This window comes from Populus nigra, chromosome 1 (genome assembly GCF_951802175.1).
Source record: "Populus nigra chromosome 1, ddPopNigr1.1, whole genome shotgun sequence".
NCBI classification, from domain to species: Eukaryota; Viridiplantae; Streptophyta; class Magnoliopsida; order Malpighiales; family Salicaceae; genus Populus; species Populus nigra.
The window spans coordinates 238,823-253,795 of NC_084852.1; the positions used below are offsets into that span (position 1 = coordinate 238,823).

Genomic DNA, 14,973 nt, shown 5'->3' on the forward strand with positions numbered 1-14,973 from the left:
TTTGTCGATTTTTTTTAAAATATTGAGTTAGTTAAGAATTATAATTACAATAAAACTAAATCATATGAGGAAAACGTTATAGTTTTTCTCACAAACACTGTTATTTGCTACAATATTTCTCTTTAATATTGGGTTGATTAAGAATTTAACTTTATAATTTTTTTTCTTTAAAACACTATGAATTGTTGTAGTGTTTTCCCATATGATTTTTTTATGATTTTTTCCAAAATTGTCTTTGTCGATTTTTTTTAAAATATTGAGTTAGTTAAGAATTATAATTACAATAAAACTAAATCATATGAGGAAAACGTTATAGTTTTTCTCACAAACACTGTTATTTGCTACAATATTTCTCTAAATGGTTTTTTATTTTATTTTATTGGGGAAAACACTATAATTTTCCTCACAAAACATTGCGAATTGCTACAATGTTTTTCCTCATCGATTTTTTTCCTTATAAAATTATCTTTGTTGGTTTTTTTTTAATATTAAGTTAGTAGAGAATTTATCTTTGTAATTTTTTTTACTTTTATTAACAGAAAAGCTAAATCATGTAGCGAAAACACTGTATCTTTCCTCATAAAACACTGTAAATTGCTACAAATTATTTTGTTCAATATCTAAGTTTTTGATCACCAACACAACTTTTTTTTCTGTCATGAAATATTTGCTCCATTATACTTTTAGTTTTTATTACTTATACAGTGCTGGTTCATAATTATAACACTATTAAGTATATTTATTTTATAAACCCGTTACAGCACGTGGGTATATTATCTCATAATATAATTAAAAGAAGAAGCACACTTTCTTAAATATCTTAACTTTTTTCTTTTTCTTAATAGAAAACCCCTCAAGATTCCAACAAGAGCCGACAGAGGACCCATGAAAAAGAAAAACAGTAAACAACACTCAGACCATGTTGGAAGATTTGAGAAAGGACTGGCTTTGGAAATTTTATTTTATTTTGAGTTTTTTTTAATTAATTGTTTTTGTGGCAATTTTTTTTTATTATTGAATTTTTTTTTTTCATGTTTTTAAAACTCCGCATCAAAGAATTGCTAGCGATTACTACAATTGTTTTATTTTTAAAAAATAGTGTAATTACTTACTTAGCCCCTAGCCCAAAAAACATGAATAGCTAGTAAAGGGTGTTTATGTCTTTGAATTTTTTTAAGATTATTAAATTATCTTTCTGCCCTTACAATAAAGAGAAAGAAAGGGGAGAACTCAGGGGTGATTTCGTCTTTTCATGTGGGTTTTTTGGTTAGAATATATATATATATAGATATATATATATATATATATATATATAGTTTATCAGTAAAGAGCATAATGTTAGCAGGAGACCGACACTTTCGTCAGATGAGATCTCAGGGTGGTTGTTAATTGATGTTTTAGTGTTAGAAAGAATCACAGGTGGTGATGGTGATCAAATGGCCAGCGATGCCCCACTTGGACACGTTGGGTTCTTGGGCCATCCTTACCTCTTCCATGTGGCCCTATCTTCCTCTCTCCACGTTCATTCTTTTCTTTTTATTTATTTATTAATATTAATTATTTCTTAGAAAATACTACTACTACTAGTAATCGTCAACGAATAATTACAATTTCATTCCAGCCACGCCAGGACGCCCTGCCTCTGTACGAAATTGCAAGTTCAAGCACAGTTTATGGTTCTATTTCCTTTTGATTTTCCCCATCATTCCATTCACCTTTCTTCTTCAATTTTCATTTCAAAGCTTCCATTTTTAATTTTATGGATATAAAAAGGTATATCCTTTTGTCTTTCACTCTCTTTTTTTTCCTTCAATAATATATCTCACTCTTTTGAATTATGCTTTCTTTTGGATTTGTTTAATTCATTTAAATCTGTTCATGGATAGGAAAATTGAATCATGTTATCAAAGGGTTATTTGAATTTGATGCAAAGTGTTATATATTTTATTCTATTTTCCAGATTTTGGACATAATACTGCTGGAATGATAGTTCTTTGTTCTTGATCTTGATCCAGAGAGACCACCCTTTAAACCTCTGATTTATGGATTTGGAGAGTGAAGGTCCTGCGCTTGAATCTGTTGAAGATAATGAATTAACTACCACCACCATCATTCCAACCACAACCCCTGACTGTCCCTTAAATCATGAAGATGGTGATGGTGGGGATGATAACAGTAAGATAAAGGCTAATGGATCATGTTCGAATGGGATAATTCATGACATGGGTGCTAATGGTAATGGTGATACGAATACATTGCCTCATGATGGAGAAGTTAAGGAAGGTGTGGGAAGTGAGCAAGTGGGGAATTCAGGGAAGTCACCGCCTTCAACGGCCATATCTCCTGCTGGAGGGTCACCTCCGACTAAGGGATTTGGCTTGAAGAAATGGAGGCGAATTAGGAGAGATGTTGTTAAGGATGCTAGTGCCGATGCAGATAACAGTAAAGTTTTGAAACGAGTATTCTCTGGTGCTGTGAATCCGGCTGAACCAACAAATTTAAAGCCGGTTGAGGTCATGCAAAACAGCGATGGTTCTTTTGGATCGGCTAATCTATTTAGAAATGTGGCTCTTGGTGATGCGTTTGTGACCCGTGGGTCTAGTTTGGAATCTAGATTTATGGTTGCATCTGCTTACGCAGCTGGTATGGATTCTGAGAATAGTGAGGATCGGAGTAGCAAGTCCTCAACAGCAGCTAGTGCTCCTAGGGTGAGGCATGACCTACCTGCAGTGTCAGGGTATGCAAGGGACAAGAACAGGGTGAAGAGTTTGAGTGGGAAGGGTGTGGGTAGTTCAGCTCAACAGGTTCAACAAGGGAAGGGATGGGTAGAAAACGGTAAGAAGCCTAGAGGAGAAAGGGTCAAAATCGAGAAGGAAAACTCTCATTCCAGCATGGAATCTGATTCAAGAAGCTCCAACTTTGTCTTTATGCAGGGTGATTGTTCTGTGACCAGTAACGGAAAGCAAAGTGGAAGGTCAATGATTTACGACGGAGAAAACAGTGATGAAGCCCATGCAGGTGAACAACAATTCAGCGGGGATGTACATCCTGGTTATGGGCAGGAGAATGTTGGAGAATTTGAAGATGTTTCAGAAGATGAATTAGCTGCAGAAGCATCTTGGACAGATAAGGGAGAAAAAAGGGTTGATCACAGACCCTCGGCAGATCAGGATCAATGGGTTGAGTCTATACTTTCTCTCCAATCTGTGCAAAAAGCTCTTGAAAACGGTTGGTTTGACTATCTTTTATCGGATTCGATAATCCTTTTTTTATGACGTGTTTTATATAGGCCATTTGTGTTCTATCATATATTGTATTGTTGATTTGCAGCTGTATCATACCTCATAATTTGTTTTTGCTATAGTTGTTTGGTTTTAGAGGTTGACAATTTTTTGTAGATAGTCCTGTAAATGCTTCTTCCAGGTATCTATGTAATTGTTTTGCCTTTTCTCCTTATAGACACAATTCTAATCGATAGTAATCAGCATTTTTCAGAAATGTAATTGTGAAATTATTGAGAAGCATGATTCTTAGAAGGAAGAGCAGTAGCTCAGCGTACATGCTATCAATAGGATTTGGTGTTAGTTTACTAGACATATTTCAATTTGAAGGTAGAAAGATTTATATTCCAAGGCTAATCATGTCCCTGCTGTTTATTCCTGTTACACATTCAAAGATTTGTATTTTGCTTCGTACTTGGTATAACTGGTTTGCATGAGGACATATGGTTAGCCAGTCTTTTTAATTGGAACTTGCATCTTCAATCCAAAACACAAAAGTTAGGGCATCCAATAAGAACAATCATCTCCCACTGGCTGAATGCTTCTTTCTCCCTTTATATCAATTTTCAATCTGGAACTTACATTTCAAATCCCTTTTCTTTCTTTAGTATTGAGAAGGTGGGGTATCCATCGTTGGACTTGACTAATCCTCCACCAACCCAGGCCCAGAGCCCTCCCTGCAAGAGATGTGCCTGGCTGAGCGCAGTCCTTAAGGCCTGCAGCTGATGGTCAACATTGGGACTTGCAGTCTGTGGAAGTCGAACCCTACTGTCCTACTGCTATTGTTTGTTTAAACTCCACTTACCTTTCTAATCTAAGAAAGCAGAAGTTAGGTGATTCCAGTAAAAACAATTATCTCCCTTTTATGCAATTCAGGATTGTTTCATCTGAGCAGTCCAATTGCCAATTACTTTGAAATTAATTATCGCTTTATATTAAGTGTTGCTTGGAAGCAAGATATGGGCTTGAATTACATGGTCATCATTTTGAAGTGGCATTCATACTGTATTCCAGTCCGTGGCACATGGTGTTTACGCCCCATTTTATGTATGGAATTGATCCATGTCTTAGGTAATTATGGTCAGTCTCCTAATTTGGGTCACTTGTCTGGTGTTGAATTGTTCCTGGTGTTTCCCTTTTCCCTCACCTGTTGATACCTCTAGATAGCACTTATCCTTTCGTTCGAGTTGTTGATGGCACATCTGTTGCATCAGATAAATTTGTTGTGGATGAAGACCTTGTGTCCATTTTCTGCAAGATAAAATGGAAAGGTAGTATGATAGCATAGTTAACTGAATTATGTCGTCTCTTGCAGAGGTTCAAAAATTGGGGGAGATCGGGAACGTTAGCAGTGTAGTGGAAGATTCCTCTTTAGCTGATCCAGAAATCCATGAATCGAGCTTATCTGACAAGTTTGATTCTGAAAGTTTCAAAGAATCAAGTCCATTGGAGTTCCAAGTATTAAGCTTAACACAGAATGTAAAATACTTGGAAAGCAGCCTGGAGTTGACCAAGGCTATGCTCAAGATGAAGGAGACGGTGGTTGCTGAACTGGAAGCCTCCTTGAATGGTGACAAGTCACCAAAAGAAGAATCAGCGAGTACCACAGAATTGCAACAAGAGAAATCTAGAGAGATTGAGAACGAGCTTGAGGGCCTTTTCAAGCAAAAGATCGAGGCTGAGATTAAGTGTCTGGCATTAACAAGGAATCTGCAGAAGTTGAGACTTGCTGCAGGTGATCAAATCACCCTATTTGAGGAACAACAGGCTCTGGCTGGTGAGCAAGTGCAGATGCTAAATAAGCTAGGAGAAGCAGAAATCAAGGCTGCGTCACTAAAGAAACAAGCGGAGCAGCTAGAAAAATACTGTGGAGATGTTTTAGGGACCGAAGAGGTGTTTAAGATGCAGAGCAAAGTATGCAAGGTTACTGCATGTTTTTTCATCCAGTTGATTTTGCTTTTCTTGGTTTTTTGGCTATTAGTGTTGCAGTTATCACCCTCTTCTGGGGTGGTTGCACCCACTTAAATAAAACGAACAGGTCTTTCTTCTCTGTCCATTCTCAACATCTGTAAGCAAAGATTGGATATCATATTTTCACGTAGAATGTTCTCTCTTTTTTGCGGTTGGAGTAGATGATGGGGTTGTAGTTGTAACAAAGTTTTTTGATTTTCGTTGTCGCGCTTGTAATTCATTTCTTCTTATATTTCTGTTGAGTAAAGCTCTTAAGATGATAGGGTCTTTTTCATCCTTTTCCTTTTCCTTTTGGTGATGCCCCTTTTATGAGTTGAAGCTCGGATTGTATTCAAGTTGATCATGTTTGATTGATAAAAACATGGTTCCAAGGGGGGAATTGGGATTTTAATTTCAGGTTATTCTGGTGTCGAATGTCAACCATGCAATGGTGTTGAATCCTTGGTCTCGCATAAATGTCTTAAGTGTTGAATCCTTGATTTTCGTTAGGTTATTGTTTTTGTTCCTTCCTAGCAGCAAGGCAAATCGATCTTGTTTTTTTCTTCTAGTTTCCTGGAAGCAAAACTATTAGTAGTTGGCTGGTGCTTGAAGCTACCTTAATTGCAAAGCCTCTGGTTTACCAAGGAAGTACAATTCGAACATGCAAGATTTGGTGCATGTCAATGACGAGAATCAAATTAAAAATAGGTGCTTAGTTAGTCCTTGAGTATCATAATTAAAATTTAAGTATACTTCTGAACTAGAATAGGAATTTAATACATTTTTTTTATACAGCTAAATATTAGTAGTTATATTAACTTTTCATTTTTAGTAAAAAGCTAATTAATTATTACTAGTTATATTCACCTAAAACTAAAACAATAATATAATTTCTCATAAAACAGGTTAATTATATATCACACAAAACCTTAAATAATATAAAATAAGCTTCTTACAGATCCCAGCGAACCTTTTTTGGTACTTTCAAATTCTTCTACAATTCCCTTCTGTTTCAAGGCTGCAATCGTCTGTAAGACTTTTCTCACTATCTTGATCTAAAGCAGCACTTTTAAGCTTATCTTCTGAGGATCTGGTCTCAGCAGCATCACCATTACCATGAAATTCAAACCCTAATCCTGATTGTGAAGAAGGGAGATAGTATTCCATGCCATCATCAATATCTTTTCTATCCTTTTTCTTTATGTATCAAAATTCAATATGATATTATTTTTTTAAATAAATTATGAAGCTTGATTTCTAATAAATTTATTATTAAATGATGAAATGAAATGTTAAGTTTGCCTTGTTGAATGAAGTATAATAAAAATGTTAAAAGTATGTCATATAAAATGATGACTAATGATGATACCTGATTTCAAGGAAAGAGTAATGTCACATAATATTATAGTTAAAAGCTGAAATATCAATCTTAATATTTACTGTTGTCCGAGTGAAAAATATTAACTTTAATATTTACTGATATTATAATGAGAAATATTATAGACAGATATATCATTAATAACATAATATAATAAACTCTTAGTAATTTAAAATAAAAATATTAATGTAACTTACTTTGATATGACATTTTAGAGGTAATAATATATATATTTTTTTGCAACTTAATTTTGATATTTTTATTGATTAATTAGAGTTTTTAGTAATAGTAACCAAATATTAGGTGAAAATATTTTAAACAAGATGTTGACTCTTCAAACAACAAACTAAATATATCTTTTTTCCTAATCTTTTTAATTGTTGTTGTGATACCGTGCGAAACCCTCGTCCATATATTTTTTTTTAATTATTTTGGTGCTTCAATTGAACATCACAAGGCAAGGAAAGGGAAAGATTACACATATTTAAGATGATCATCCGAACCTTAAATTTCCCACACAAAAACAAAAAAAGCCTCTCTAATGAACCACTATACAAGGTTTACACAAGTGAAGCACAATCAATTGAAGGCAGAACAATAAATCTAAAAGCAACATGGGAAGCTGGGGTCCCAGTCATAGCCATTGCTGGCTGTGGCTAAGATGTAGTAGGCAACAATATGGCCAATGGATCCCCAAGCAAGAACATCAACAATGTTGAAACCAACTGGATCATTTGATTTCAGGAGGCTTACATATTCCTTGGCACGCTTATCTCCTGCCTCAAAGTGAGTCAAACCATTCTGCTCAGGCACTTGTTTTGCCACGTTCTCCCTTTGGAAGTTAAAGAACACAAACCTTCCCAAAAAGAGTGATACCCCTGTGCTCAAGCTTATGACCAGTGATGGGTTAAGCTCTGCTTTCACAGCTAAGCTCCTTTTTGGTGCAGTGGTGCTGATCTTGGAGAGGGAGGTGGTTTTGGCCCTGGTGAGGGGTCTAAGGCCTTGGAATGAGAGGTTGGATGGGGTGAGGTTGTGGTGGTTCTTTTGGATAGTGGGCGTGAAGAGCAAGCTAGAGGTTGCCATCGGTGGAAGTGCGCCTGCCTTGTGAGTTGAAGAGAGGCTTGGATTATGAGAAATCTGGAGATGTTGAGATTGTGCAATGGTGGATAAAGATCATATCTTTCACTTGTGGTGGTTTAGATATAGAGCAGCCAAGGGAGATTATGTTGTGAGGATGGAAATGATAGCAGGAAGATTTTGGTTGGTGAGCTGGCCTTGCTTCATTGGTTCTTTGTGGATTACAGATTTTTGGCCCTAAATGCGAATGGTGTCCCTGGAATTTTTCTCACCACTTTCATAATTGTCTAGCCTTCAAGGACAAGTTGTACAAAAATTTGAATGTTTACCCTCAACTTGGAATCCCAAAATTAATATTGGAAATAAACTATGTTTATTATTTATAAAATAAACAAAGCTTCTTTTTTCTTTTTTACATTTCTATTTGATTTTTATTTATTTATTTCTGGTCAGACAAACAGTCACTAATCAAGAAGCCAAAAACAAAACCTAGTCGGGTTGCCTTTTCTGCTTAATCAAATATAAATAAATAGACACTCACCTTCTCCCCAAATCACAAGTCACTGCTGCTCTAATCCCATCATCAAACTTCGGTATTGTTCTTAATTTGTTGATCATCTTGAACAAAAGCTATGCCGAGTTTACAAGAAACAGTTCCCTAATGGAAAATCATGTGGAGATCATACATTGCAAATTGCTACAGGATGAAAGTAAATTAATAAACATGTTTATAGAGAATTGTCAGAATAAAGGATCTGCTGCAGATGCTACTACCAAATTCAAGGTGGTTACTTATAAAGGGTTGGTCCAAAACCAGTAAGAGATCAAGTGTAAAGGAGAATTAGACACTCTATCGGTGCCTTTAGCCTAGAAGAAAAGGAACATAAAAATAACAATGAAACTGGTGAAAGGTAAAACTAGCAGTCCTGATCATATGATCAGGAAGATGATTAATTGGACGTTTGTAGGAAAAGGTGCCATCAACGTCTTAGATTCGATACCAGAATGGGAGGACCTGAAAGGTACCTGTGCAAGGGATGTCGCCTTGTTGTTGATAACTTTCTACGTTTCGTCAAGAATTGCATAGCCCATATCAGAAAGCAAGTTCACTAGTGAATCTCAAATAATTAGGGGAAAAAAAGATTAGTTACGATCATTAATCTCCTTTTCACCTTGCAAATTGCAAAAAGGTGGAGCAGGAAACCAATCAGAAAGACGAGAAATCACAAGAAATAAGATCACTAAGACATTGGAAAGTGGAAAAAAGTTACAAAATGTCCTCTACCTGAAGAAGCAGAAGTTTGATTTCATTTTGTTGTTCGCATTGAATGTTACTTTCTAGCCTCCTGTACATACCCTCCTTTCTACACATCTTATAATAACCCAACAACAGTGGCACCAAGACTAATAGAACCACGAGAACCTAAAATTCCACAACAGCAATACATATACACCTAAACCTTATTCTACATTGTATGGTTTTATTGTGTTCCTCAATTGCATTAAGGAAAAAAAAAACCATACCAACACCTATCTGCAGTCAACTCAAACAAAGGAGTCAAGGTATGAATAGTTCCGGCAACGGCCATACTCAAGGAGGCTACCATATGTGCGATCCCACACTCCAATGTAAAGAGCCTCTGTGTCAGGACTGAATGACACACCAGATATCTCACCAAAGAAATCAATCTCCTGCTCCTTTTCATACCCATTTTTTGCATCATAAACATGCACAAAATCTGCAGGCTCAGCCATTGCCATATATCGGCCATCAGATGTGAAACGAATTGATCGAATTGCACCAAGATTTCCCTTCAAAACAGCAACTGACTCGGACAGGTTTCGAGCATCCCAAATGCGGCATGTTTTGTCCTGGTTCCCAGTAGCAAAGGTGACCCCATCAGGATGCCACGCTGATGCAAAAGAGAAATCCCAATGCCCAGACAAGGATGCCACTGTCTGTAAGCATTCAAAATTCAGATTACCACGTATACTATGCAGAATTCATATTTGAAAAGTTGATGGCCAAGAAAGACAAGTACCTTTCCAGTGCTGGAGTCCACCAACATACCAGCTGGGTTGTCCCCGACAATTGTTAGAAGCTTTCCATCAGGACTAAGGGAAGTATGCTGCATAAATGACACAAAAAACATGATATCACCATCAAATGTTTCTATGCATGTTCCAGTTGTTAAAGCAATCTGGCCTCAGCCACCCCTTCTATCTTGAAACGCAACAACTACATCATCATGCCTCCCCTGGCAAAAACATAACTCAAGAAAACAACATTTATACAATCAAGCAAAATGGACTCAACATTGCAGAGACAAGGAAATAATATTCTTTATACAACAACTTGTCAGCATGCCATCAAATTAACATCATAAGTAGCTGATTCCCTGAATGCTTGATGTGTCATTCCTCACCCAGTGCCTAACAACCACTCAGTGAGGAGGCTAAAGATACAGCACTGATAATTATGGAGCAACCCTTGCAGAAAGATGCAACAATAAATTAAATCCCAATGGATGATCCAAGAGCAATTTGTATAAATACAAGGCTCAGATCCAGTTAATCTAAGAAGAAGACCTGACATTTTAGGTGCAGTACTAATCTGTATTTGTGGAAAACAAAATTTAGATTTATTACTAAGATTCGATCTCCTCTTTCTATAAGAGGAATCCAACCTTTTATCTGGAAGGCCACTAATTCCATAATACCCACCTGCATGTGGTGATAGAGGAGAAACTATGAGTGGCATTTTTAGAGTAATCAGTGCAAGAGTTCCAAGTATCACAAATTGTAGAGCATGGGTTACAAATACAAGAAATAACATGGCCAATAACCAAACTGGGTATTATTTACTCACATTCACGGGCCAAGGAAAACAGAAATGCTTTGAGAGCTGATATTTCTCCATATCAAAGTCTCTAACTCCACAGTCATTGTTTGAAGCAGTGAAGTGAACTGCACCACTGGCAATTTAAACAACAAAGGTAGGTTATTTCTGCATTGAAACGTTATAGGCCACCATCAGTACAATGGAAAATAAATACCTTGGACTGTCATAAATCTCAACAGCGTTGGTGATGGCATTATCATCATAAGTTGTTCTGGAACAAAAGCTTACTCCAGGCCGATCTAGATGCTGCATTCCAGAAAAAAAAGCTTGATTGTTAGCCTTTGTTTGTTACTACCAGAGAAATCATTAAAATCAAATCTGAGAAGTGACATGATTATAGTTTCCAAAAAACTTAATGAAAAACTTTAAACTTCCAAGTGATAATACAAGCAGATAAAGTACCATCACCTCATACAAGTGGCATTTATCTATTAACAATGGTCTCTTACCTGTTTCAAGAAAAAGACTTGCAAAAGAAAGATTCTGAACTTACCTTGCAAATAAGTTCTCCCTGGAACCCTCCAGCAACTAGCAAATTACCTTTTACTGCTAGAGTACTAACTTGAGTCTGCGTGAATCCTTCCAATAGACTTCCAGGATGTTTCTAGAAGACACAATAAATTGATCAATTTCATGGAAGAAATCAAATCTGAATATCAATCTGCAACACAGATAAAGAAAGTGTCATGAAAACTGACCTCAGTTGGTGCCACATGTCCAGAAACATCAAGAACATCAGACTTGCTGCAAGTTAAGGAGGACCAATGAGTGACAGAGAAATGTGACATGAGGTAGACATCATGCTTTGTTGTGGCCCAAACCAAGTTCCTCAACTGCATCACCAAAAATCACAGATAAATGTATGTCAGTCACTCAAAAATCACAATTACTTCATGCTTATCTTCACTCAATCATAAATCTAAAATCTACTAGATGCTGACTCCATGATTTGTCACAATTTTCGCTGTAGAAAAACTGGCTTCTCACTAACCTGAAAATGAAGAATGGTTGATTTGACAGATCTAGAATTTCGTCTAAACTCATAATACAAGCCCCCCTTTTTAGTAATTTTGCAATCCTGCATGCAGCAAAAGAGAGTATGAAACTGTTGAAGTAATCTTGCTAACACGGAGCACTTAGAAAAGAGATGAAATCAGAAATCACCTTTCTTGAAACTTCCCCAGAATGGGGTATGTTCTCATAGTTCTTGTATTGTTCTAGCCTTGTTTGCCTGTATTTCTCTCTAGTAACACTAAGCCTTTCCCAAGGAATTCCCTGGATGTCTTTTCCATTTCTAGTGTCGGCAGCAGACATGTCAGCTACTTTGTTATTCTGCAGCAGAACAACACAAAAATGCTACTTTCTCTAAACCACCAAGGTAACAGTGGCAATAATTGTCTAGGATTGCCTGTAAGAATAATGTAGTAGAGATCACAAACCGGGTAGTCATATTCATCGACATCAGAGTCTGAGCCCATCTCCCTAGCACGAAATTCTTCATCCATGTCATCATCAACATCTTCCATTTCATATTCATCTGCCATGTATTCAGCATCATCCCCTTGGTAATGGGACATATTTTACTAATGATTCCACACCTACCCAACAATATCAACTCAAGCCAATTAGTCACGCATCAACAGGAACTAACATAACCACAAAGCAAAATTAACACAAAGACTAATTGCAGAATTTAAAAAATTAAAATGCTTGAAAAATAGTAAAGCTGTAGATTTTTTGTCTATAAGAAAGAAAGGATTATACAAATGTCCACATGTAAAGAGCACATAATTTCACACGTATAGGATGTACAGCAAATTTGCAGCAAAAAACTACTAAAACAGAACATCCAGATATATTTCCTCATTTCCCATGATGATACATTGAAGAAACAAACAATAACAATCATTTATTCAATGAACAAGCTAGTTTTCACTGCTTGTTGGAACACAATAGGTACTTGAGGTGGAATTAAATGTTAAATAACCAATAACAATTGCGCTACGACAGACACCGACCAAATATAGCAAACTAATTCACAACAAAAAAAAATTAACACCCAAGAACCAGTAATTACAGGGTGGCACAAAAAAGAACAAAGAAATCAACCTATTCATTTAGGTTAACTATTAACCTAAGCATTCGATAAGTTAGGAATTACAGCATTCCATCATATCTCTCTAAAATGCATCAAACATTAAACTGAAATTGATTAAAAAACAATTAAATCCTACTAAAAAAATTTCCAGGTTCCCCATTTATATTTTCAATTACTTGGTAAAAATCCAAAATTAGCTCATAATTTCTCAATCCCTAAACAGAAGAACATTACTAAACAATCCAGGTACCTGAAAATCGAAACCCCAATTCACCAAAACACAAAATGAATTTCAAAGTCCCAAACTTTCAACAAATTTCAGTAAGATTACGAGAAAAAATCAAACCCCAGCTTAATTACGATTACAAATACAAAAAGGGATCACAAACCTAGACCAGGAGAATCGATAGAAACCCTAAAGTGAGAAACTTTATAACCAAAAAACCGAAGAAGATGAAGAAGAAGGAATTGTGATAGTCTTGGAAGTTAACAGTAGCAAAATTGAGGAGCATTGAGATCGGGGAAGAGAAATAGGGCATGGAAATGAGAAATTGCACCTGCGTGTGAGAGTTGCCAATTTGGGGATTGGAGAAAGGAAGCTCCTTTTCGTCGATCTAGAGAGAGGAAGCATATCAGAGACTAAATAATAATAATAATAATAATAATTTAGGTGGATGGATTATTAATTGTTTGTTACCCTTAATTACTACTGTACTACTACTAAATTATGGTTTTATTGTTTATTTATTTTATTTGTGCAATGAGGACAAGAATTAATTAATTAATTTATAAAATCATAAATAAACAATTCATTCATCTAAATCTACCATGGCAATGTAAAGATATATTTTTACATGTCTCTAAGATTATCGTAAAAGGTTAATTTTAATTGATGCACGCAAGAATATTATTCTATGTATAATGAATAAATAATTTATATACGCTCTCGAGTTATTGCTATGAAAAAACCTTTTATAGCACAATGAATATAAATAATCTGATATAAAAATAATAAAAAAATACAACGAATAAATAAAATTTAGCATTCAAATCAACTAAATTTAAAAAATTATTACTCATAAGATTTGATTAATATCTATTTTTTTAATTAATATGGGTGTTTTAGTTAGCTTATAAATATCTCAATTAATTTTATAAATTCTAAAATTAATAATTATATAAATTTTTAATAGCTCTGAAATTTATAAAATTTAAATTAATAATTTTTGAAGATTATTAATTTAATCAATTCAACTATACTGTTCATAATTGATTTGACTAATATTTTTGATAGGCCGCGGATCTGCGAATTCTCGCTCTTTTGTTTGTAGCCAGATATAAATTGCACCCAGTTCATATAAAAATGGTCTGCCTAGGGTCCATTAATTTTGATTTTATATATATATATATATATATATATATATATATATATATTGTCGAATTATATAGAAACATAGAAAACAGGAAATTTACCATCGCTCCACCTCCATCCATCCCATAGCTTATTTGTGGAGGTTGTGACTAAACATGGTACACTTTTTTTATTCTAAGTTTGTATGAAACAAGTAGATAATTTGCACATAAATTGAAAACCAATCCATCCGAAATGAATGCATGTTCTCACCCTTCCAAATTAGATGTCAATAGGCGCTACATTTTTTTTATAAAAAAAATGTAACAAGAATATATACATATCATAATAAATTATTTTATATTATTATTAAAATCAGCCTAGGATATCAATCATGTAATTTTCTTATTTGATTTTTTTAATCTAGTTTAAGCTTAAATTTATTAAAATTAAATTATACAGGAGTTGCTTTAATGTGCATCAATTGACTTGGTCAATCTAAAAATAATATGTTCAATTAATAAAAAAAATTTGAGAACAAAATTGTTAGGAAAAAACTTTCTTAGTCCAATTCCTTAACTAATATAGGTCTGAGAATTAATATAACTTGAGTAGTCTAAAAATAACTTGAATAATTGTTAAAAAGATAAAAATATGAAACTATAAAAAAAAAAAAATGGTAAAAGGGAAGGGAATTGAATTAAAAAAATATATCATCTAAGGTAAGTGCTTAGGTTGGGTTCAAATAATTCTGATTATAAAGTTAGATAATATTTGAGAGTTTAATTATGGTTGTTTTTCATAATAATTTTTATTTATAAATATAATAATATAATATTTTTAAAAGTTATTTTTAATGTTAGTATATTAAAATAATATGAAAATATTTAAAAAGTATTAATTTTTAATAAAAAATAATTTAAATTTTTAAAAAAT

At 34.5% G+C, this 14,973-nt stretch overlaps 3 protein-coding genes across 5 annotated transcripts; 1 reads left to right on the forward strand and 2 right to left on the reverse strand.

Moving 5' to 3' along the window:
* The first annotated feature begins 1,452 nt into the window (after positions 1–1,452).
* On the forward strand, positions 1,453–5,529 carry LOC133696935 (WPP domain-interacting protein 1). Of its 2 annotated transcripts, none has more exons than XM_062119236.1 (3): positions 1,453–1,773; positions 1,961–3,228; positions 4,597–5,529. In XM_062119236.1, the coding sequence occupies exons 2-3, from the start codon at positions 2,043–2,045 to the stop codon at positions 5,304–5,306; spliced, it is 1,896 nt and encodes a 631-aa protein (XP_061975220.1). In that variant the 5' UTR covers positions 1,453–1,773; positions 1,961–2,042; the 3' UTR covers positions 5,307–5,529. The 2 variants fall into 2 exon arrangements, with proteins under 2 accessions (XP_061975220.1, XP_061975227.1); XM_062119243.1 differs by having other exon boundaries at positions 2,016–3,228.
* Positions 5,530–7,092: 1,563 nt separating this feature from the next.
* LOC133694813 (photosystem I reaction center subunit V, chloroplastic-like) lies at positions 7,093–7,808 on the reverse strand. The gene has a single exon (XM_062116521.1). It carries the CDS (start codon positions 7,690–7,692, stop codon positions 7,213–7,215), a length of 480 nt encoding a protein of 159 aa, XP_061972505.1. The 5' UTR covers positions 7,693–7,808; the 3' UTR covers positions 7,093–7,212.
* A 1,101-nt stretch (positions 7,809–8,909) lies between these two features.
* LOC133694801 (uncharacterized WD repeat-containing protein C2A9.03) lies at positions 8,910–13,376 on the reverse strand. Of its 2 annotated transcripts, none has more exons than XM_062116501.1 (10): positions 13,244–13,376; positions 12,028–12,186; positions 11,753–11,920; positions 11,580–11,666; positions 11,287–11,421; positions 11,082–11,192; positions 10,743–10,834; positions 10,556–10,661; positions 9,729–9,815; positions 8,910–9,645 (listed from the first exon to the last, which is right to left on the reverse strand). In XM_062116501.1, the coding sequence occupies exons 2-10, from the start codon at positions 12,163–12,165 to the stop codon at positions 9,232–9,234; spliced, it is 1,338 nt and encodes a 445-aa protein (XP_061972485.1). In that variant the 5' UTR covers positions 12,166–12,186; positions 13,244–13,376; the 3' UTR covers positions 8,910–9,231. The 2 variants fall into 2 exon arrangements, with proteins under 2 accessions (XP_061972485.1, XP_061972494.1); XM_062116510.1 differs by having other exon boundaries at positions 13,076–13,321.
* Between the last annotated feature and the right edge of the window lie 1,597 nt (positions 13,377–14,973).

Bases quoted from the DNA above. Each gene is read 5' to 3' on its own strand.
- LOC133694801 (XM_062116501.1), bottom strand. From the start codon at position 12,165: ATGTCCCATTACCAAGGGGATGATGCTGAATACATGGCAGATGAATAT. The intron at 11,921-12,027 runs GTTTGTGATCTC...GTTCTGCTGCAG, and splicing joins TCGATGAATATGACTACCCG to AATAACAAAGTAGCTGACAT. The intron at 11,422-11,579 runs GTTAGTGAGAAG...TTGGTGATGCAG, and splicing joins CAACCATTCTTCATTTTCAG to TTGAGGAACTTGGTTTGGGC.
- LOC133694813 (XM_062116521.1), bottom strand. From the start codon at position 7,692: ATGGCAACCTCTAGCTTGCTCTTCACGCCCACTATCCAAAAGAACCAC.
- LOC133696935 (XM_062119236.1), top strand. From the start codon at position 2,043: ATGGATTTGGAGAGTGAAGGTCCTGCGCTTGAATCTGTTGAAGATAAT. The intron at 3,229-4,596 runs GTTGGTTTGACT...CGTCTCTTGCAG, and splicing joins GCAAAAAGCTCTTGAAAACG to AGGTTCAAAAATTGGGGGAG.